The 24006-nt window shown below is 41.9% G+C and overlaps 1 protein-coding gene across 4 annotated transcripts in view; it reads right to left on the reverse strand.

Moving 5' to 3' along the window:
- LOC108712602 (transcription factor COE1) overlaps positions 1 to 24006 on the reverse strand; it is a 280326-nt gene that overhangs the window by 65654 nt on the left and 190666 nt on the right. For all 4 annotated transcript variants that reach the window (XM_018254888.2, XM_018254886.2, XM_018254887.2 and 1 more), the window contains exons 7-8: positions 15711 to 15792; positions 814 to 955 (exon numbers count right to left, since the gene is read on the reverse strand). In XM_018254888.2, the coding sequence (XP_018110377.1) occupies positions 814 to 955; positions 15711 to 15792 (224 nt within the window). The remainder of the gene's footprint in view (positions 1 to 813; positions 956 to 15710; positions 15793 to 24006) is intronic.

Genomic DNA, 24006 nt, shown 5'->3' on the forward strand with positions numbered 1-24006 from the left:
CTGCTCCTTACAAAACAAAAAAATATAAAAAACACAGAAATGTGTTCAAACTTTTATAACCTGCCAAAATTTGTAAAATGAACATGGTAATTAGGGGGTGTGTCCACAAAAATGGGCGTCCCTCTTTCAATTTCCAAAATGTTGATAGGTGTGACACAGCCAGCCAGACCATGTGATACTTTAATAAATCGGATTCCTTGTTTTAAATAATTGCTGGACTCCTATTAAAACAAAATATATAGGAGATGCTTTTTTTAAAGGCACATATTGAACCTGGCAGCTGAACCTATCTTCTACATTTTGGAAATCCCTTAATTAATTAAGTTGCTGTTCAGTGTAATTTACTGTATTTAGGGCCAGAGTCAGTGGAATTTAATATTTCCGATACTTCTTACCCATAAGATTAGAAAGGCCTTTAATCCGTCCCGCAAAAAAAATGTGCAAGCTTGAATTAGAATATTTTACGCGGCATTATGTCTTTAAGGCACAGCTCTGGCAATAATCGCTCCGGCTGTGAATATCAATACAGTGGGATGTTTGCTCTGATTCACACAGGAGCTGCTGTTATTTGAAAAGATAATTGCCTTAAAGGATCATAAGCCCAAGGAGCTGCCGAAGCCTCTTTAAAACAGGCACTTAAAGGGGAAAATCTGCTTTATTTATAAGTAGGGTTCATTGTGCATCTATTTTCCCTAAAAGGAGAATAAACGATGAGTGCTGAGAATTTTCCTCCTTTGTATTTGCAATGAGAAAGGCATGTATATCAATTGTAACACAGAAGTTTCAACATTAAGATGAAAGGAAGAGTCTTACCATGTTCCAGGTAGGAAGGGGTCCCATCTAAAGGATCCAGCCGGCGTGCCCTCCTTCCGTGCTTTGAGTTGTTATGAACAAACATATTATCTGACACTGCCAGCACGTGCCCGTCGACATTAATGGTTGTGGACACAACAACCTGGAGAAGATAATTGCTTTTGTTAGTTGGGAATGGACAGAGATTGAATCAAATGAGCTAAGTACTAAACATCTCGTGTTCGCTCAGTTGGTTTTACATATCAATTTACTGCCTGGCCAAAAAGGCAAGAGAGGGTGGCACAGATAAAAAAATGACAGCCGCCACTTTTATTCGAGTAGAGGAAGGAGGATTACTTTAAAGTACATATTAGGGTAATGGTATAGGGATATGGCGGGTCCTCAGCTAGAGGAGAAATGACAGTGACTTCCCAGTGGCTGATACCTATTATTGGCTTTATGGCTGAGATTCTAGCTATCTGTATTAAAGAATATTCCGTCCCAGTGGCTACACAGATCCTATCTGATTCCCGTTGGAAGCAGCAGTCCTGCCCTGCTTTATGGCTGAGATTCTAGCTATCTGTATAACAGAGCATTCTGTCCCAGTGGCTACACAGATACTATCTGATTCCCATTGGAAGCAGCAGTCCTGTCCTGCTTTATGGCAGCTGAGATTCTAGCTATCTGTATAACAGAACATTCTGTCCCAGTGGCTACACAGATACTATCTGATTCCCATTGGAAGCAGCAGTCCTGCCCTGCTTTATGGCTGAGATTCTAGTTATCTGTATCACAGAGCATTCTATCCCAGTGGCTGCACAGATCCTATCTGGTCCCCATTGTAAGCAGCAGTCCTGTCCTGCTTTATGGCAGCTGAGATTCTAGCTATCTGTATAACAGAGCATCTATCCCAGTGGCTGCACAGATCCTATCTGATCCCTATTGTAAGCAGCAGTCCTGCCCTGCTTTATGGCTGAGATTCTAGCTATCTGTAAAACAGAACATTCTATCCCAGTGGCTGCACAGATCCTATCTGATCCCCAGTGTAAGCAGTAATCCTGCCCTGCTTTATGGCTGAGATTTTAGCTATCTGTATAATAGAGCATTCTATCCCAGTGGCTGCACAGATCCTATCTGATCCCCATTGTCAGCAGCAGTCCTTCCCTGCTTTATGGCTGAGATTCTAACTCTTTCTTACGAACAGAAAAGATATTAAGGTCTTTTTGGGGCATATTACCATAACTTCTGTAGAAGGCTCTATCACCTCACTTTAGCAGGCATTTGAGGAGTAGAGATAATGTGATGCTATTTCCCATGCTAGTATAACATTAAAATGAACTAGACATTAAAAAAAACAAAAAAAACAAAGCTGCCATTTCCAATTTAAATTTTCCCTGAGAGGAAACTCAACCGCCCCCTCGAATAATGTACCTTTGTGCATTTTCATTTTCCAGTTCCAAGGTGTTTACAGGGGAATTAGACTATTTTATTGGAAATGCATTACCTGTACTTTAGTACTACGCTCCTCATTCCTTGACGTAAATTGCAACTTTCTGTGATTTCGTTTAAATAATCCAACAATTTCTCGTACTTATTGCCTCTCCCATAAATATGTACAGATGAAACGGATTACAATCAAAATAACGGAGACGGAGCCATTGAATGTTTTACAAGGCTCGTTATGAATTACAACTCTTACAGTGCTCTTGTATATGCTAAATGCAATCAGGCTTCTCTGTTGAGATAAATCTGTTGTGCGGAGTCTGTATTTAACAAAGAGACGTAAATGCATTTGCCTAAAGGAACAGTAGTGTCTATAGATTTAAAGGGCTGAAACAAAAAAAAAAGGGTTTTGTGACTTCCATCAATTTAGTAAACTGACAGATTAAAGGGCCACAATGCTGTTGAATTGTGTTTTGTTGAATTGTGTTTAAGAATGTAGTATTATGGTATATCTCTGTACAGACTATGAGCAAACTTAGGGGACTGTTCCTGCTGAATTGTGCTTAGTACAGGGGATACCTATGCTGCCATAGTTTTATGGGATCTCTCTGTACAGACTATGAGCAAACTTAGGGACTGTTCCTGCTGAATTGTGCTTAGTACAGGGAATACCTATGCTCAGGGGCGATTCATGCTATAATGCCGCCTGAGGCGGCCTTCTTTCGCCGCCCCCTTCCCTCCTCCCGGCACTAACCTTTATAGCGCCAGAGAGGGCAGGGGCGGTCCGCGACGATTCGTGCAGAGAGCGCAATAGCGCTCTCTGCGCTAGAAGAGCCGAATTTCCGGTTTGAATACCGGAAATTCGGCTCTTAGTTACCAGGAGCGGCATTTTTGCCGCCCCTGGCAACCAGGGGGGCGCTGCCGCCTGAGGCGAGTGACTCAACTCGCCTCATTGGTGGAGCGCCCCTGCCTATGCTGCCATAGTTTTATGGGATCTCTCTGTACAGACTATGAGCAAACTTAGGGACTGTTCCTGCTGAATTGTGCTTAGTACAGGGAATACCTACAGTATGCTGCCATAGTTTTATGGGATCTATCTGTACAGACTATGAGCAAACTTAGGGACTGTTCCTGCTGAATTGTGCTTAGTACAGGGAATACCTATGCTGCCATAGTTTTATGGGATCTATCTGTACAGACTATGAGCAAACTTAGGGACTGTTCCTGCTGAATTGTGCTTAGTACAGGGAATACCTATGCTGACATAGTTTTATGGGATCTCTCTGTACCGGCTTTGAGCAAAATTAGGGGCTGTTCCTGCTGACTAGTGATGAGCGAATCTGCTTTGCCAAAAAAAACGTAAAACTACACGAAAAATTTGCAAAAGAATTCAAGTCAATGGGTGTCCAAATTTTTTTTTTACGTGCGACAAATTTTCTTGCTCTAAAGTCAATGGGCGTTTTTTCTTATGGCTACTTTTTATTCCAAATGCATTCAACTCAATGGGCGTTTTTTCTCTGTGAGTTTTTTGCTGCTGCGAGTTTTTCTGCAGCAATTTTTTGCCGCACTTTGCGAAAAAAATTCGGAATTTCGCAGCGAATCCATGGCAGGCGAATAAATTTGCCCATCACTACTGCTGACTTGTGCTTAGTACAGGGGGATACCTATGTTGGTATAGTTTTATGTTATCTCTATGTACAGTAGTGACGTGTGGGCTGTCCCGATACCCACGGGATGAGCTCTTCTCCTGCTCTCCCCACAGCCACCTTAAAATACCGGCTTCCGACTTCCGGCTTTATAGCAGTGCGCCTGCTCACCCTGCCCCTTTTGTGACGTCATCGGTGGCGCGGGTCTATAAAAGGAACCTGGAAGTCAGAAGTGGGCTGGCGCAAGCTGACGGATGGCGCTATAGGGAAGGGAAAAACCCAACCCACACATCATTACTGTACAGACTATGAGCAAGCTTAGGGGGCTGTTCCTGCTGAATTGTGCTTAGTACAGGGGAATACCTATGCTGCCATAGTTTTATGGGATCTCTCTGTACAGACTATGAGCAAACTTAGGGGACTGTTCCTGCTGAATTGTGCATAGTACAGGGAATACCTATGCTGTCATAGTTTTATGGGATCTCTCTGTACAGACTATGAGCAAACTTAGGGGGCTGTTCCTGCTGAATTGTGCTTAGTACAGGGAATACCTATGCTGCCATAGTTTTATGGGATCTCTCTGTACAGACTATGAGCAAACTTAGGGGACGGTTCCTGCTGAATTGTGCTTAGTACAGGGAATACCTATGCTGCCATAGTTTTATGGGATCTCTCTGTACAGACTATGAGCAAACTTAGGGGACTGTTCCTGCTGAATTGTGCTTAGTACAGGGAATACCTATCCTGGGTGCAAGCAAAAGTTCACTCTGGAGAGCCGATTCAATTCAATATATTTTATTCAGTCACAGTCACAACATGTTTCGGACACATATGTCCTTCATCAGGTGCATTAGCACCTGATGAAGGACATATGTGTCCGAAACATGTTGTGACTGTGACTGAATAAAATATATTGAATTGAATCGGCTCTCCAGAGTGAACTTTTGCTTGCACCTTGGATGTTATGTGGCTTGGACGGTGCCACTGACTCTGTTTGATGGAGCCTTGATACTGCTGGAGTGAGGGACCACCCAACCATTTCTAATACCTATCCTGCCATAGTTTTATGGGATCTCTCTCTGTACAGGCTATGAGCACTGACCTGTTCTATCTGAGATACCAACCCGATCTGGGTGAATGTAGGTCATACGTTCACCTCTACCTCCTCCACCCCAGCCCCACCTCCCTGACATGCTCTCTGCACTAGTGATGGACGAATTTATTCGTCAGGCGCGAATTCACAGCAAATTTGCGCGATTCGCCGCCAGTGAATAAATTCGCGAAACGCCCGTGAAAATTCCATTACCATTACACTTCAGCCTCAGGCTGTCATACAAACTTTAACATGAAGGGTGTTAATGCCCAAAACATTGCTGGGAACAAAAGCATCAGGGAATGATTATCTCCTTATAATACACAAAAGCCATGAATATCCTGTAAATTATATCCTTATAAACGGTGAGTAGTGATGTCATCAGTTATAAACGGTGAGTAGTGATGTCATTTCTGTCACATGACTCACTAAAATTTGTGTATTATAATAAATAAAGTACCCCCAGTTGTAAAATATGAGGATATTAGAAGTTACCTCGGAGTTCCATGACCTGTATAAAAACACTCGGCCTTCGGCCTCGTGTTTTTATATGGTCATGAAACTCCTCGGTAACTAATAATATCCTTATATTTTACAAGAGGGGGTACTTTATTCACTATATTATTCTTTAGCACTTTCTTATAGTATAGTGTGTGTGTAATTCATGGGAGTAGCTGAAGGGTGCATGGGCACTGCTGGAGTCAGCAAAGTAGTAGGTAGCCTCAAACTATTTGAACACTTTGCATTGACATACATAAATGAGCCATACAATGTTTGTGCATATTGGTGCACGAGTATGTGAATATAAGATAGTACATATGGGTACATACAGTGTGCATGGGAATAACAAGACCCCTCTTCTCTATCGCCAGCACAAGAATTGCCCAAGGAGCCCAGGCGGCCCCTATAGTCACATTACACCTCAATAACAAAGCTGAGCCAATTAATTGCAGGCCACCTCACACTAAGGGGCCGATTCACAAAGGGTCGAATATCTAGGGTTAATTAACCCTCGATATTCGACTGGGAATTAAAATCCTTCGACTTCGAATATCGAAGTCGAAGGATTTTAGCGCAAATAGTGCGATCGAACGATCGAAGGAATAATCCTTCGATCGAACAATAAAATCCTTGAATCGAACGACTCAAAGGATTTTAATCCAACGATTGAAGGAATATCCTTCGATTAATAAAACTTAGGAAAGCCTATGGGGACCTTCCCCATAGGCTAACATTGACTTCGGTAGCTTTTAGATGGCGAACTAGGGGGTCGAAGATTTTTCTTAAAGAGACAGTACTTCGACTATCGAATGGTCGAATGGTCGAACGATTTTTAGTTCGAATAGTCGTAGTCGAAGGTCGTAGTAGCCCATTCGATGGTTGAAGTAGCCCAAAAAACACTTCAAAATTCGAAGTTTTTTTACTTCGAATCCTTCACTCGAAGTTAGTGAATCGGCCCCTATCACTCTACCCACTACTTGCTCCCTGTCCCTGTTCAATCCACCTATTATGTTGACTAATTAACTTTGCCAGACAGTTTATTTCTGCGGCCGTTATCAGCTCCTGTCAGACGTAACTTCCCAGCCTCCAACAAGGGGAGACCCGCTCGTTTGATTGATCACCGATAGATTGACATGCAGATTTATTTAATTAGAGTCTTCTCACTTGAGCAATGAGAGGCCATGAGACGGCGGCTGATAAATCAATTCCCTGATGGTGTAGCTGCCTGTTCTGACTAAATAAATAACTAAATACATATAAATGCAGATGTGTCTTGCTCCTCTATGGGGTTATCCCCTCCTTTATACCAAAGTTTTTCTATCTATTGGATTCTAACCCACGATGACAGTCCACAACATTTTTAGGCTTCAAGGGATTCTGTCACGATTTTTATGATATCGGTTTTATTTCTAAATGACACTGTTTACACTGCAAATCATTCACTCTACAATATAAAATTTCATTCCTGAACCAGCAAGTGTATTTAGTTGTAATATTGGTGTGTAGGTGCATCTCAGGTCATTTTGCCTGGTCATGTGAGTTCAGAAAGAGCCAGCACTTTAGGATGGAACTGCTTTCTGACAGGCTGTTGTTTCTCCTACTCAATGTAACAATGTGTCACAGTGGGACCTGGATTTTACTATTGAGTGTTGTTCTTAGATCTACCAGTCAGCTGTTATCTTGTGTTAGGGAGCTGTTATCTGGTTACCTTCCCATTGTTCTGTTGTTAGGCTGCTGGGGGGAGGGAGGGGGGTGATATCACTCCAACTTGCAGTACAGCAGTAAAGAGTGACTGAAGTTTATCAGAGCATAAGTCACATGACTGGGGGCAGCTGGGAAACTGACAATATGTCTAGCCCCATGTCAGATTTCAAAATTAAATATAAAATAATCTGTTTGCTCTTTTGAGAAATGGATTTCAGTGCAGAATTCTGCTGGAGCAGCACTATTAACTGATGTGTTTTGAAAAATAAATTTCCCCTTTAATAAAAGGTCAAAAAGGGACTGTGATGGTCCCAGTAATACTTCTTTATTAGATTAGTCTTTCTCCCAGTCACTCTCACCCTTCTTGTCCCCAGGTGCCTGTGACTTGCTTCCCTGCATTCACACACCCACTGCACCAGCCTTCCTATATTTCTATGGATTTTCCCTATAAATAACATTGGCATCAAGCAACATTTTTACCGGCCAGGTCGGTAAAATACTGGCCAGGTGGCAACTCTACCTGCACCCCATGCTCTGCTTTAGGGCACTGCAATGAACAGCATGGATACCTAATGCTGATTCACAGTGAGGGGGATCCACCAGCCAAGGCTATTTAGACGTGTGTGCCAAGTATGTGCAGATGGGCACCGTCAGGTGGGTACATGGGATATTCAAATCTGTGACCCCATGAGATGCAAAAGTTCTGATTATCAAAGTATTTGGGCAGATCATGGCTGGAGGTAATCATAATGGGAAGTCACGTGCACAAGGAGCATTTATTTTTATTGGGGCCCCATTCTACATCCATACCTCCCAACTGTGCCATTTTTAGAGGGACAGCTCAACCCGCAGTCCCTCATTTGTACAGGAAAGTCCTTTTTTTCTCTACACTGAACAACCAGAAAAAGAAACAATGTTTCTAACTTAATTGGCTTTTGGCAGAGATCCCAGAACAGCCACAGCAGAAGTTAAGATACTTTTGTAACAATTTTGAGAAAAGCAAATAAGTAATTGTAACAATATAAGATAACAGGGCCCTTGGGAAAAGTTAGGCTCACAGCTTAAAGGGCAATTCACCTTCATTAGAAAAACTGTAATAACTAAAAAAAACCAGAAATATGTTCAAACTTTTATAAACTGCCAAATTTTGTAAAATGAACATGGTAATTAGGGGGGGTGGTGACAAAAATGGGCGTGGTCAAACAATTTTGCCCCTCTTTTTATTTCCAAAATGTTGGGAGGTATGTACATCAGCAGTGCCCGCCCCGTATGGGGTCTAGGTGGCCGCTGTACCAATAATTGGTGGGGGATGCCTGTAACTCAGTATAGGGCCCCCATGGTTACTGATGGTGGGAACCTCTACTGATGCATGGAAAGCTCCAATTTTAAGGGGATGACTGAAGGAGTTATTTATCAAAATCCGAAAATGTGAAAATCCACCCCATTTATCAATACATTTTCACAAAATTTTCTTTTACGGAAAAAGTCACAATAAAATCGTTAAAAAATCCAAATCCTACGATTTCTTTGGATTTTGCACCCAAAAGCTACGGAAACTAGTTACAACTTCCAATTGGTAACGAGACATCTGCCATAAATTTTTACATGTTACAAATTTTTCTTGTGCAGAAAATCTTTAAAAAAATCCAAATCCTAAAATTTTTTTCAGATTTTGCGCCTAAAAGCTATGTTTTTTTCTTAATAAAACGCCCGAAAGCTGATTTTTTCCGAAACCCACCGTAACTCAGAATACAATTGGTAACGGGACGTCTGCCATTGATTTTTACATGTTCTCGGCAGGTCTGAGTTGAAATACTTTTTTCATCTGACTTTTCTCACTATCGGAATTTAATAAATCCCGGAAAAAATCGAGTTTTTTTCTCTCTAAAAAACTGGTATGGTGCCACATAATTTTGTGGCAAATCCATTAAAAAATGTATAATAATGAAATAGATATATATCTCCTATCTTACAGTCTCTGGCTCACATTCTAGCACTGACCAAAGTGGTCTGAGATCCCATGTGAAACCTGAAGTGCAGACATTAGTTGTAGAAAAGTAGTCTAAAGGCATTTTGCACCACTTTAAAGAAACCCCTCTTTATCCGGAAAGCATCAGATACCCAGTATTCCAGATAACAGATCCTATACCTGTTTTCACTGACATCTAACATCTCCCTGATCACCTTTACTGTCCTAAAGTGCTTCAAAACCACCACCATTGTCCCCGTGCCAAAGAAGTCATCAGTGTCCTGCCTCATTGACTACTGTCCTGTGGCACTCACCCCCATCAGCCCATCATCAAACACATCAAAACCCTGCTGCCACCACCACTGGACCCCCTACAGTTCGCATACCCTCAAAATCGCTCAACAGACGATGCAATAGCCACCACCCTCCATCTGGCCCTCTCTCACCTGGACCAAAAAGACACCTACGTTCAAATGCTGTTCATAGACTTCAGTTCAACATTCAACACTATCTTTCCTCAGCATCTGATAGAAAAGCTGACCCTGCTTGGACTGAACACCTCCCTCTGCAGTTGGATTCTGGACTTCCTTACCGACAGACCTCAGTCAGTCAGGATTGGAAACATTATCTCAAGAACCACCACAGTGAGCACCGAAGCCCCTCAAGGCTGTGTGCTTAGTCCTCTGCTGATGCATGAATGTGCCTCCACGCACCGTACAAATCACATCATAAATTTCGCTGATGACACGACCGTGGTGGGTCTCATCAGCAATAATGACGAGTCACCATACAGAGAGGAGGTGCAGCGGTTAACAGACTGGTGCAGAGCCAACAACCTGTCTCTCAATGTAGACAAAACAAAGGAGATGGTTGTTGACTTTAGGAAGACTAGGAGTGACCACCTGCCACTATACATCAATGGCTCTAATGTGGAGATCGTCAAAAGGAAATCCCATCTCCCACCATCCATACTCAAAACCTTCTACAGAGGGACTATCAAGAGCATCCTGAGAAGCTGTATCACTATCTGGGCTGGGAACTGCACTGTCATGGAGCGCAAGACCCTACATAGGACAGTGAAGACAGCAGAGAAGATCATAGGTGTCTCTCTTCCTTCCATCACGGACATTTACACCACTCGCTGCATCCGTAAAGCCACCAGCATTGTGGCTGATCCAACACACCCCTCACACTCACTGTTCACACTCCTGCCCTCTGGAAAAAGGTACCTAAGCATTACGGCCCTCACTACCAGACTGTGTAACAGTTTCTTCCCCCAAGCCATAAGGCTCCTGAATACTCAGGGACCGGACAGATCTATCTCTCACACACTCTGACCTTACTATATACCACAACATTACACAGCCACTGTATGCCATTGTATAAATAAATAGCCATTGGATACAATGGTTCTCTATGAGCACATCTGCACTTTATCATGTTCTTACTACTATCATATCACAACGATACACCCATCATGTCTGACGTTTAGCATTATTTACTTAACATATTACATCTGCTGAGTGTGCACTGTCTTGTCCTGTCCCTGCACTGTGCTGTCCTGTCTTGCAGGAGTTGCATATTTTTGCACTTGCACTTTTTGTCTGTTGTCCGGTACATCTATGTTGTGTTGTGTAGCACCATGGTCCTAGAGGAACGTTGTATTGTTTCACTGTGTTTTGTACAAACGTATATGGATGAAATGACAAACTCACTCTTGACGCTTAACTTGATTATAAGGGTGAACACTTACACTATGTATTTCCTTTAAATGGTTTTGTGATAAATTTTACACCACAAATCCCTCTTTACACTGTGTAATTGGGTTTGGCTTGAAAAGCATATCATGCACATCAAGTGCTACAGTACTTTTTCCCCTGCTGTAAATAGAAAACCTCTAATAGAGCACATTCTGTTACAGTGCTTTGCTTTCTTTTGATCGCTACATTCCATTTTGTGTCAGGGAACGGCAGCAATTTTCTGCACAACTAAACTCCACTAAGTCTGTATTGTCTGTGTGACAAGGATCCGGCTGAATGGGATGGGGAAGTTGGATCGGGGAATGAGATTATCTGACAGTTTTGTATGGGAATGTATTATTTCAATCATGCCAACGCACATATTGATGGGAATTTGAATATCAATGCTTTATACTTATATTCATAGTTCAAAGGAAATCTTGGAAAGTATTACAAAAGAGTTCCTCGATAACTACAGAGCAACGTGCCATGCAACAAACCAATTATCTCCTGCTGAATTATTACATGGCAGACAGATGCGCACTAAGTTACATGTTGCAGACATCAAACTTCCACAAAATACTGTGCCTACAAAATCATCTACTGCTGACATTGTCAAACGTCAACAAGCCAAATGCAAGGCTTATACTGACAGAAAATGTGGTGCAAGAGAAGTACACTTTCAGCCTGGATCTTTCGTCAGAATTAAGAAACCAGGAATACTGAAACAAGGACAATCTAAATTTACTACCCCACTTGAAGTGAGACACCAGCGAGGACCATACACATATGAACTGTCTGATGGACACAAATGGAATGCAAGTCGTCTTGCTCCTGTTAGATATGACTTTGGAGAAGCTCCATTTGATGAAGGACATTTTCCTACTCCTGATGTCAACTACAATAAGCCTGAAGAAAGTGAACCTATAAAGCGTACTGAGAGAATCAAAAAACTACCTGCATGGACCCAGGACTATGTGATGTGAATAATGTATAGTATTGCTTTAAGATGCATTGTTGTTGTTTATTACATTTGCCCAAATGCTTTCCTACTATAGGGGGAATATGTGGTGTATACATGTATACAAATGGCCTGCGGTGTCACTGTGCACAGGACTTGTACTGTACTTTCTGTACAGCTTGAAAGTGAAAGCTTACTGTTGTGTAATGCCTGCATGACTCTGCTAATAAAGCACTGTTATACTCTACTCATCCTCGGCTACCAAAAACATAACAATCATCATCAGCATTTATTTATATAGCGCCGACAAGATACGCAGTGCTTTACCTTAGTTATAACAAACAGGGAATAAAATTTGCGCCTCTATTTCTTACTCCAGATGCAGTGTGTTGCTTTGTATTGATCACACAGCGCTGGCCATGCGGGGATTGATAGGAAGCAAAGGGAACAATTCTCATGAATGCAATATTAATGGCTGACAATCAATTCTGGCTTGTGTGTTTCTTCCAGGCTATTTATTATTTACATGGCTGTCACTGCGCACTGTACCTTTAGTGCCTGTAACACTGTAGCCAAGGCAATATGAAAGAACGAGAGAGGGAATGGAGAGGGTGATACATGGACGTTGTCAGTTTGTAAGGCACATCCCATAATTCCTGACTGCACTGTCTCAGCTCCATAAACTGTCATATTCTGGTTTTAAAGGAACACTATAAAATGACTACCTAACCTTGTGTTAAATGATGATGACCAGATAGGGGAACAATGATGATGTACTAGTAAGTAGCAAGTTCAGGGACAGGTAATTTTACCCTGTGAGTGTTTGTTTAGATCGGATGCCATGAAGTCAGACTTGGGCAGTGGGTTGAGCCAGAGGTCCCAGGGGGTGGGACAAAGTCTTTAACTGAAGCAGAGGGTTGGACTACAACACATCTTAGAAGGGAAACACTGTATTTGGGTCTAGTCTTCTATTGCCCCTCCCCTTGTCTGCTTATGTGCCACTCACAGGAGAGGGGGGTACCACCCACTCCGTCAGCTCCTCTGCTGGATTTAGCCATAACTGGGGTTGTCATAAAAATGACCAAACAGAAGTATGCAGGAGCACTGGAGAGTAGCCCAGTTGATTTTCAAATTTTTTTTTGTAAGCCTAGCGGTAACAAATCCTACAATGGATAACAAAAAAGGCAGTCCCAAAGTCCAACAAAAGTCTATCCACAGTCCCAAGACAATGGAAAGGTCCGCAAAAGCTACGGTATATTAAATTTGCACAAAGGCAAATTTGTTCGCACAGAGGCATAACTTTTCGCATTGCGAATATTTTTTCCGTTACCGACTTTTATTACATTCCCCCATATATCTGTTATCCAAAAGCCAGATATCCAGAAGGCATTCTTATGTCCTATATATTGAACCAGTGGTTGGGCACTGACCGAGGCCAGCTCCGAAAAAAGGAGAAATTTGCCCATCACTGCTCAGAAATGCTTTTATATAAATAAAGGATCTGATATGCTTTTTCAGTGTATTAATAGGACAATCAGTACCTTGCACTTGTTGTGAACTAAACAAAAATATATCTATGCTGCCAGCAAAGCAGTGCTTAATCCTCAAGCTTCAATCTCTAATTATAAAAAAAATCGCTTGTCCAGGGTATTCCAGATAGCAAATCCAATCCCTGAATAGGGTGACAATATCAGACCTGTGGCAAGTTGAAGATTTCAGGATGTGCAGTGTAACCATATTTAAAGGATCTCGGCTCTAATATAAACTAGGGATGCACAGAATCCAGGATTCGGTTCGGGATTCAGCCAGGATTCGGCCTTTTTCAGAACCGAATCCGAATCCTTATTTACATATGCAAATTAGCAGCAGGGAGGGAAATCACGTGACCTTTTGTCTCAAAACAAGGAAGTAAAAAATGGTTTCCCCTTCCCACCCCTAATTTGCATATTTTTCAGTTCGGCATTAGGCCGAATTTATTTGCAAAGGATTCGGGGGTTCGGCCGAATCCAAAATAGTGGATTCGGTGCATCCCTAATATAGACCATTCTGACATTCAGACAAACGGCTGGTGCTAGGGTAAGTCAGAGAGCCAATGAACATAATAACAAGGAAATCAATCAAAAACATTATTGTCTCTGGATGTGTTTGGCTGAATAATAGTAAAAGTTAATTGTTAGCTAATGTTTCTGTTGAAAGTTAAACTCTGTTAGTCATGTGGCCATTGCACACTCTGTTCTTCTCTCCTAACAGATAACCAATTTCCTGCATCATTTCCCATGGAATTCCATGCATTTTCTACATCATGTCCTCTTCCAAATTCTCCCTGGAATTTTCAGTGAAGTTCGGCCTTTAGACCTCTGTGTTGGACTCATAAATAAGTGCGGAATAGTTATTCCAGCAGTGGGGTGTCCAGAAAAGGTATTTCGCACCATTATTAAGAGTGCCGTTACAGTTTCATACTCTGCCCAGTTTTACCAGCTTTTAAAAAAAGGGAAAATACATTTTAACTGACACCAAAATGAAGAATGTGAATGCTCCACTGGGGAAGGGGCAGATGTGAATGCTAAACAATCTCCGTAAATGTGTCAGCGCTATACAGATAATGATATTAATAGACAAATGTGTGTGTCAGGAACACATTGCATTCTGCGTAAATATTAAGATAACATTGTTCATTTTTGGTATTATTACTAGAACAATTAGTAGTGACACCAGAGTTATCGAATAGTAAATTAGCTGATCCTGGATAATTCCAGGGATGCACCGAATCCACTATTTTGGATTGGGCCAAATCCTCGAATCCTTCGCAAAAGATTCGGCCGAATACCGAACCCTAATTTGCATATGCATATGCAAATTAGGGCTGGGAAGGGGAAAACATTTTTTTCTTCCTTGTTTTGTGACAAAAAGTCATGGGTTTCCCTCCCCGCCCCTAATTTGCATATTAGGATTCGGATTTGGTTCGGCTGGGCAGAAGGATTGGCCGAATCCTGGCCTAATCTCGAACCGAATCCTGTATTCAATACATCCCTAGATAAGTCACATCTCCAAATATTACCACCTTCAGTGTACCTCCCCCAAACCCACCCCTTCTGCTCACAAACCCCAGACCCAACTGATCACCACCTGCATCCCTCTGCTTTTTTTCACCCAATCTAGCTTCTTCTCAACCTTTTTAGAACCTTGGGTGGACTCAAGTTAGCTGGAGCCGCACAAATCATGCAGTAATTTATTTTTCCCCCTGAATTGCATTCCCTCACTGTTCCAACTTAGGCAGCTCCCTCTTCTACCTACCCCAAATTCAGTCCTGGTACCTTACTACCCCTTATTGTATCAGCCACCGTGCACAATTGAAGAGCAAAACGAGAAACACTCCCAGAGTCCATGGCCTTAAATGACTGTTTGTGAAAACTTGTTCTACTCTAGCACTGCAGTCAGGCCTAGTTTGCATTCAATTAAACACTAAATTCATTGGTGAGACTTTATCTAATAGCTTGTCGTGTTTTGATTAAAGCTACCTTTCATTACAGTTGTACACAAATATGAACTCATGTATCAGGATTTCAACATCCAAAAAATCTGAATGGGAATTGGTTCTATAAACCAAGCCAGGGGCGTTACTACAGAGGAAGCAGACTGTGCAGCTGCATGGGGTTAGACATATTGTCAGTTTCCCAGCTGCCCCCAGTCATGTAACTTGTGCTCTCATAAACTTCAGTCACTCTTTACTGCTGTACTGCAAGTTGGAATTATATCACCCCCTCCCTTCCCCCCCTTAACAAAAGAACAATCTTACATAGAACATGATTCCCCTCTTGCATATTAGTGAGACTCAAACCAAAAATATCTAGTTTTCTCTTACCTGAAACCTGCGCATGTCCCGTGGGTTGCCAGCATTCTTCAAACAGTTTTGATTACACTTCAGAAAGGATTTTAGGAAGAACCTGTGGGTAGAAAGAAACATAAAGATTTGGTCATATAAATGCCAGGATATTGCAGGATACGGTACAACTAACATTAAACTATAAGGATACTAGAATACCTTTATAATACAGCTTGTGACTAGTGATGGGCTAATTTAATGGACAGGTGTGACTTTGCGGTGAATTTCCCTGAAAATTCACAGGCGTTAAAAAAACTTTGATGCTGGCGTCGGTTGCAATGCTGGCGTCTAAGTTTTTTAGACCCCCGCGACAAACTCATGACACCCCATTAACGTGAACCCTATTAGTCACTCTAGGATAATGGTGCAAAGAATATTGTTCTTTGGGTAGAATTTCAGAAAACTGTCCCTTCAAAATGAATTCAGTTCAGCCGTGTCATGGTGACCCTGTCCTGATTTTACATTCAGTTTGTTTTTCATAACAAAGTGATGGATGCCTTGACATGAGAAGGATTATTAAAAGAAAGACTAACATGGGTCTGTTTGAACATGTGGCCCGGAGTCAACAGATAGAAGCAAACCACCTGCCGTAGTTTACTCAAAAGATTCTGGCTGAGCTTTGCAGTCAACAGTTGTGACCATTCGTGTATTAAAAGACGTTTGGGTCCATAGACGTCCCCCCCTTTGTTTTGACTACTCAAAATGTAGAGTTGACATAAAGGCTGGATGCTCGTTGGGTGGGAAACAGGACACGATTTGGAAAGCCTTAAAGATACGCAGGGTGACATTCCCACAATAATTAAAGACAAAGGATTCATGGCAAGTCTGGCAAAACATGTGAGCGCCATCCTCAGAACAAATAGTTTCTGTTTGGATCTTCATGCAGAAACCCAGGATATTGCTTGTACTATCCAATCAAGGTCTGCATCTCTTTATCTCTTCATGTGAGATATTTAGAGGAGAACTAAACCCCCAAACTAATGAAAACCCCTACCCTCCATTGTCCCCCCTCCCTGCCCCCCCCCTGCACAGGTGTTAATACCTGTAAATGCCCCATAATCTTAAATTATCCCTAGATGCAGATTCAGCGCAGCGGAGCTCACGGGCGCCATCTTCACCGACTCGCGAACCTTCTGGTCCCTTCGGCAATTTCCGTAGCTGTTGGCGGAAACTGGAAAATTGCTACAACTGCTCATGCGCCGCTTACTTATTGAAGACTCCCGAAACGGTGAAGATGTCGCCCATGAGCTCTGCTACGCTGACTGTGCGCTGATAATTACTACATGGCAGCACAGAAACCAGTGCAATTAGCATCAGAATTTAATAATCAGCAAACCTGTAGCATCAGCTTATATTACAGCCAGGGAAGCTCATTTTCTGCTGGATAATTAGTGACGAGCCCTAAGCTTAGCTTCTTAACAGCCAATCAGAGCCCACTGAGCATGTGAGTGTCACAGACACTTTCCAAGATGGTGACCCCCTGTGACAAGTTTGAAGTCCTAGATCATTGCTGCTATTGACAAGCTGAAACTTTAGGCTGGTGCAATAAATCCAGTATATAAAATATGGTATTTTTAGCCACATTCATTTTTAGGGGTTAGTTCTCCTTTAAGGAATTGCTTCCCTGATCAGCACAGTAATTGGGCAAACTGCAGGTTTTTCCCCTCTTCATGCAAGTAACACCCACACCCCCAGCAGGATACATTACCAAGCTATTTAGTTCATTAGTTTGCAAATTAAAAAGAATTATGCTTAATATTTAAAGGATAACTCTTATTATTGCAAAACAGATTGCAGTGCAAGTTAAAAAGATAAAAAAAGCCAGCGGAATCACTGCAAACACAATTAAAAAAAATACCCAATTGTATGAAAACTGTCTCTCAGAGAACTAAGAATGAATGAAAAAGAATTGTTGCATGATAAGAATATCACCAAATAAATGAAGGTAATAATTCATAATTCAGCAGTCCTGGCGGCATATGTAAAGATAAAACACTGAAGGCAAGTGAAAAACAAAAATGCAGTAGAAAGGATAAGATCTCGTTACTCTAATGCTGAGTACTGAGTACCTCTGTGCTGCTCATACAGGGAGCAGGGGTCAGTCCCTCGCTTGAGATGTGACAAGCCTACTACTTTATTATCGCATTAGCGCAGGAAAAAAGCCCCATAATTAACAGAACTTATCTCCATTTACTTGTTGAAAGCTGTAATATTCAATCATGTGCCGCTGCCTAATTGCTTTGTCTGTCTTCATGCAGATTTCTCTCGGGACGCGGGAGTAACGGCCAACTAGGCACTGCTTTTGTAGGAAGATCTGCGATTAGTGGGGAGTCTCAGACCCCCCCCCCCCAAGTAGGAGCTGCAGGTAAGAAGAGTGTGAGCGAGCTCAATAAAGCAGCACATATATCAACCTCACACCTTGTAGAGGACAATTTTAGGGAGTTTTCCATTAAGCTGGAGTTTCTCCTAATGGTCTTTATGGAATGACACTAATCCTTATTTTATTACAGGTGGATCAACCATGGGTTAGCCATCAAGCTTTGTTCAATATGACCAATTACAAATAGATGAACACTATGGGGCACATTCACTAAGCTCGGGTGAATGAATAGAGGGAATGAATTTCGAGGAGTTTTTTGTGCTCCTCGACTATCGAATTGGCGTAAATTCGCCAGAGTAGAATGATTCGAATAGATCGAGCGAAAAAACGCTGCGACTATTCGCCCATTCGATAGTCGAAGTACTGTCTCTTTTAAAAATCATTCGACTGCCTACTTCGCCAGATTAAACCTACCGAATTGCTTTAAAAGCCTATGGGAAAGTCCCATAGGCTTTTTTTCTAAGTTTTTGATCGAATAAAAAGGCATTCGATCGAATGAAAATCCTTCGATCGAATATTCGATCGCACGACTATTCGCCGGGCGAATATTCGCCCATTCGACAGCGTGTAAATTCGCCCGGATTCCCTATTCGATTCTATTCTCCAGTCAAATTTCGAGGGATTTAACCCCTCGAAATTCGACCCTTGATACATCTGCCCCTATATGTGCTGATGTGCACCAGTAGCCTTCTAGTGATTCACTAAACCTTACCAAAGCATGTTGGTTTCTTCAAAAGAAGTCCCTAAAAGCATTAGCATTGCCATGATCTTCCTAAACGCTCGTGATACTTGCAAACTCAAGAGCTCCTGGTTGAGTTGACTTATTTGAGTTTACATTATGTTGGAAAGTGATGCAGCACCCCTAGTATTGGTTCTGGAAATTGCTTTACTACATGGTCACTAACCATACAGCTACCTAACCTCCATTTGGCCAGCGACTAGTTTAACATCTCTTGCCATGACTTCTCCCAATCACAGCTGTCCGCAAACTCTTCCATTCACACCCATGCAACAGCTGTCGAGTAATGTCATTTGCAGAATGTGCGCATATTTCCAAGGATTAACCTCTACTTGTATTCATGTCTTATGTTAACCTCTTTAAATCCTTATCCGAAGTTTAAACCTGGAGTCCCAATCCAAAACACAAGCTGTAAATCTAAAAATAAGATGTTGCGCCAACTCTTTTGCTATATTCCCACTTGTTGGGGACACAAGCTTATTTATAGGCAGTGATAAGCAGGCCTAGCTCTAGTTACATACTGCTCATTTTAAAGCCAGAAAATATTAGAACTAAGTGAGACAATGCAAAAAAACACTACAACATCCCCACAAAACTGCTTTGGGTAAATCCACTTTCTTAAAAGGGATACTGTCATGGGAAAACATGTTTTTTTTAAAGGCATCAGATTAATAGTGCTGCTCCACCAGAATTCTGCACTGAAATCCATTTTTTAAAAGAGCAAACAGATTTTTTTATATTCAATTTTAAAATCTGACATGGGGCTAGATATATTGTCAGTTTCCAAGCTGCCCCCAGTCATGTGCACTTTTAACTGATGCATTAAAAGCTGAATAAAGGTGTGTAAACACTGCAATTTCAAATATCCTACAGAGGTTCTACCATGTGCCTGGTTGGAACCCATAGTAGGCTTCAACCAGGCCCATATTATATCCCCTTTAAAAGTGTATTAGTTCATTTTCAGTGGACGGCAAAATTAAACTGGTAGATTGAGATTGCAATTAGAAACAATTGTCTTGCTACAGATGCCCAGATAATGCAGAGACTAAGGGGGTTATTTATTAAACTCCGAATGCCAAAAACCCCAAAAATTTGTGTTTTTTTACTATAAAATCCGATTTTTTAGTTGGAAAATAAAAACCCACAAATTTTTCAGGATTTATTATACCCCAAGAATGGAAAAAGTATGAATCCGAAAATATGGCATGTCACAACTGCCGAGGTTGCATATAAGTCATTGGGAGAATTCCCAAAGGTATCTTGATCTGCGCTAGGTTTTATGGAGTAATCTTAAGATTCTGTGGTTCAGAAAAAATTTCGGGTGGAAAATCCGAAAAATTAGAACGATTCGCTTTATTCACAATTTTTTCAGGGTTTTTTCCCCGCACAGAAAATTTTTGGGAAAATATATTGATAAATAAGGGGGAAAAACCCATGTGGATTCAGTCGATGAATTTTTAAAAAAACAATGAGATAAATTCGGACTTTGATAAAAGGGCCTCTAAGTCTGTGCCTGGTTGGCCACCTTAGGTCTGACAGGGAGGCAAAAGTTAAAAGTATCTTATAATAAAATATTAGAAAAAGAATTCCGTTCCATTTAAAAGGCTGTTGGTACTTTAAAAAACAAAAGCAATTTACATTTTTCTATTTTAGTTTTATTTCATCCTTTTTTAACAATCCGACTGTAAAATGTATCCGTGTATGCCGGCTCCTCGGTCGTGCCTAAAATACTTAGAAATAGTTTGACAATTTAATAAAATAATATTTACCGACGGCTGTAAATACCTAAAGAAATTAATATCAACCCGTTCCAGGGAAATAAAAAAGGCCACCAACATCTTATTTCAAATCTATTCCATTTATGCTGTGTTCATTGCCATCTGTTGTTTCTAAATGTTTCTGTATTTTTGGGGGTGGGAAACTCAAAAACGCTACAATTTGCTTGGTGACACCTTTATTGGCAAGTTGAATATATTTTGTAAGTGGGACACTTTACACTTTGGAATTTAGAGAATCTTGCAGCCAAAGGACCAGACTTGTCTTTTAGGAACACTGGCCAGGGCTACAGTCTTTGTGATAAACTTCCTTGAGCCCAACAGATTTATTCTAGCAAATGGACTGTGTTATAATGTATATTGGAAGGGAGTGTAACTGTAGAATAGGGTGTATAGTAAAGCAAAATGCTGTTGGGAAAGTAAATCTGGGTCCTATATGGCCAAGCCATTCTGATTTGTGATGAGCGAATCTGTCCTGTTTTGCTCCGCAGAAAAAATTTGCAAAACTGTGAAATGCATTAAAGTCAATGGACTTCAAAATAATTTTGACGCCCGACAATTTTGACGCGATCGACAATTTTTATGTGATCGAACATTTTGTCAGACTTTTGTCCAAATTAAAGTCTAATTTTCATGAGTGCCAATTTTGATGCGCAAATATTTTTTTTTTGACGCAGTGAATTTTTTCACGGCAAATTTTCGCGGCAGTTTCGCAAAAACATTTACAGTCGGTGAAGTGCAGAAAGTCACTGTGAATCCATGCCTGGCGTAATACATTTGCCCATCGCTAATTCTGATATAATGGTAGGCCCAGTGGTATCTATACAGGGACTGTATTAATGTGCTGATGCACATTTTCAAACCTGTCCAATAGATATCTGGTCAGATATTGGCCAAATATTCCGGCCTATACATGGGCCAATAAGCTCCAAACTCTGTGGGGTTTTTTGACCCATGTATGGCCAGCTTTACAGTAGGGTTGATATAAGTTAATGGGGCCCTAGGTCCCACGAACGGATCAGCCTGATATCGCCCACCTCAAGATATCTCTGTGCATGGCCAACTTAAAGGGATACTGTCATGGGAAAACATGTTTTTTTCAAAACGCATCAATTAATAGTGCTGCTCCAGCAGAATTCTGCACTGAAATCCATTTTTAAACAAATTTTGTTATGTTCAATTTTGAAATCTGATATGGGGCTAGACATATTGTCAGTTTCCCAGCTGCCCCCAGTCATGTGACTTGTGCTCTGATAAACTTCAGTCACTTTTTACTGCTGTACTGCAAGTTGGAGTGATATCACCCCCCTCCAGCAGCCTAACAACATAACAGCTCCCTAACACAAGATAACAGCTGCCTGGAGGATCTAAGAACAGCACTCAATAGTAAATCCAGGTCCAACTGAGACTGATTCAGTTACATTAAGTAGGAGAAATAACAGCCTGCCAGAAAGTAGTTCCATCCTAAAGTGCAGGCACATGACTGGGGGCAGCTGGGAAACTGACAATATATCTAGCCCCATGTCAGATTTCAAAATTGAATATAAAAAAATTTGTTTGCTCTTTTGAGAAATGGATTCCAGTGCAGAATTCTTCTGGAGCATCACTATTAACTGATGCATTTTGGAAAAAACATGTTTTCCCATGACAGTATCCCTTTAAGGAAAGCCTCTTGGAGGCATTTACACCCCTTACCGTTCATTAACAGCAGGGGCCCTATACATGGGCCCCTCGATCATTAAGGAAAGCAGCAATAATGAAAGGCTGCAAACCAATTTAAAAGCAAATGAGCTAACAACCATTAGTGTGCGCAATATCATAACACCCCTCTCTAAAATGTTACACCTCCAAAAAACATAATCTCACCCTTCTTCCGAAGCTCCCACCGTAATGTATTCCAGCGAGGGAAGTAGACAAACGTAATTCACTGGTGCTAATATAAATGTTTGCAATAAATCAAAATGAGCAATAGCCACCCTTCCCCATCTTCCAAACGAGGGTGTCTCATTCACAGCTCCGAGTGTCAGACAAAGTCTCACTCTCTCTCTATCTCTTTCCCTTATTAATGGTTACTTGGGAAGCCCTGTCACATTCCCCTGCCGCTGGGAGCCTGACAGAGCTGATCAGGTGCTGTCCAAACATTTATTAAAACATTTGAAATGATGAATCTATCCAATTACTGCTATTAATGCGGCTAATGCTGAGTAACGAGGGGGAGAGGTGGAAGCATGCGTTTGTCGTCATTTATTAACCTGCACTTGTCAACAGCTCGCAGCCCCAAACCTAATCACCTGCGTCTGCCTCGATCTGGCATGCGTCACTTTTAATAAGTTGCTATATCGTCAATAAATTAACAGGAGCTCATCTACATGGGCAGAAAAAGGACTTCCAAGATAAAATAGACATGCTGAGGAGGTGAACCAGGAGGCCTCCCCTGTGGATAGCACAGCAACCCTCAGCACATCATTAAACACCTTGGGGACCCCAAACAAGTATTTTCGAATGCTAACAAACCCCATCCAGGTTCACTTCCCACAGGCTGAGCATGGCACACACAGACAGAGTATGATACACACAGGCAGCATAGGGCAGGCAGAGTATGGCACACACAGGCAGCATAGGGCAGGCAGAGTATGGCTCATACTCTGAGCATAGGGCAGGCAGAGTATGGCACACACAGGGAGCATAGGGCAGGCACAGTATGGCACACACACAGGGAGCATAGGACAGGCAGAGTATGGCACACAGGGAGCATAGGGCAGGAAGAGTATGACACACACAGGGAGCATAGGGCAGGCAGAGTATGGCACACAGGGAGCATAGGGCAGGAAGAGTATGACACACACAGGCAGCATAGGACAGGCAGAGTATGGCACACAGGGAGCATAGGGCAGGAAGAGTATGACACACACAGGCAGCATAGGACAGGCAGAGTATGGCACACCCAGGGGAGCTCCGCCAATGAGACGAGTTGAGAAAAAGCCGCTCCTGGTACCTTTAAGAGCCAAATTTTTTAAACTGGAAATTCGGCTTTACTATTGCGAGAGAGCGCAATTGCGCTCTCCGCATTAGTGTACCTGCCTCTCCTCCCGACAGGTAATATGGCAAGGGGGTGCAGCATTGCAGGAGCCGCCTCAGGTGGCGCTTTCATTAGAATCGGCGTTGGGCACACCCAGGGATCATAGGGCAGGCAGAGTATGACTCATATACTGAGCATACGGCAGGCAGAGTTTGGCACACACAGGGGGCATAGGGCAGGCAGAGTATGGCATTATACATAGAAAGAACCAAGTTTCAACAGTAACACCAAAAATGAAAGTGTTGGAAAAGAATGACAATACAATGCATTGTTGTCCTCCATTGGTATAACTGGAGTGTTTT

Source organism: Xenopus laevis, chromosome 3S, assembly GCF_017654675.1.
Source record: "Xenopus laevis strain J_2021 chromosome 3S, Xenopus_laevis_v10.1, whole genome shotgun sequence".
NCBI classification, from domain to species: domain Eukaryota; kingdom Metazoa; phylum Chordata; class Amphibia; order Anura; family Pipidae; genus Xenopus; species Xenopus laevis.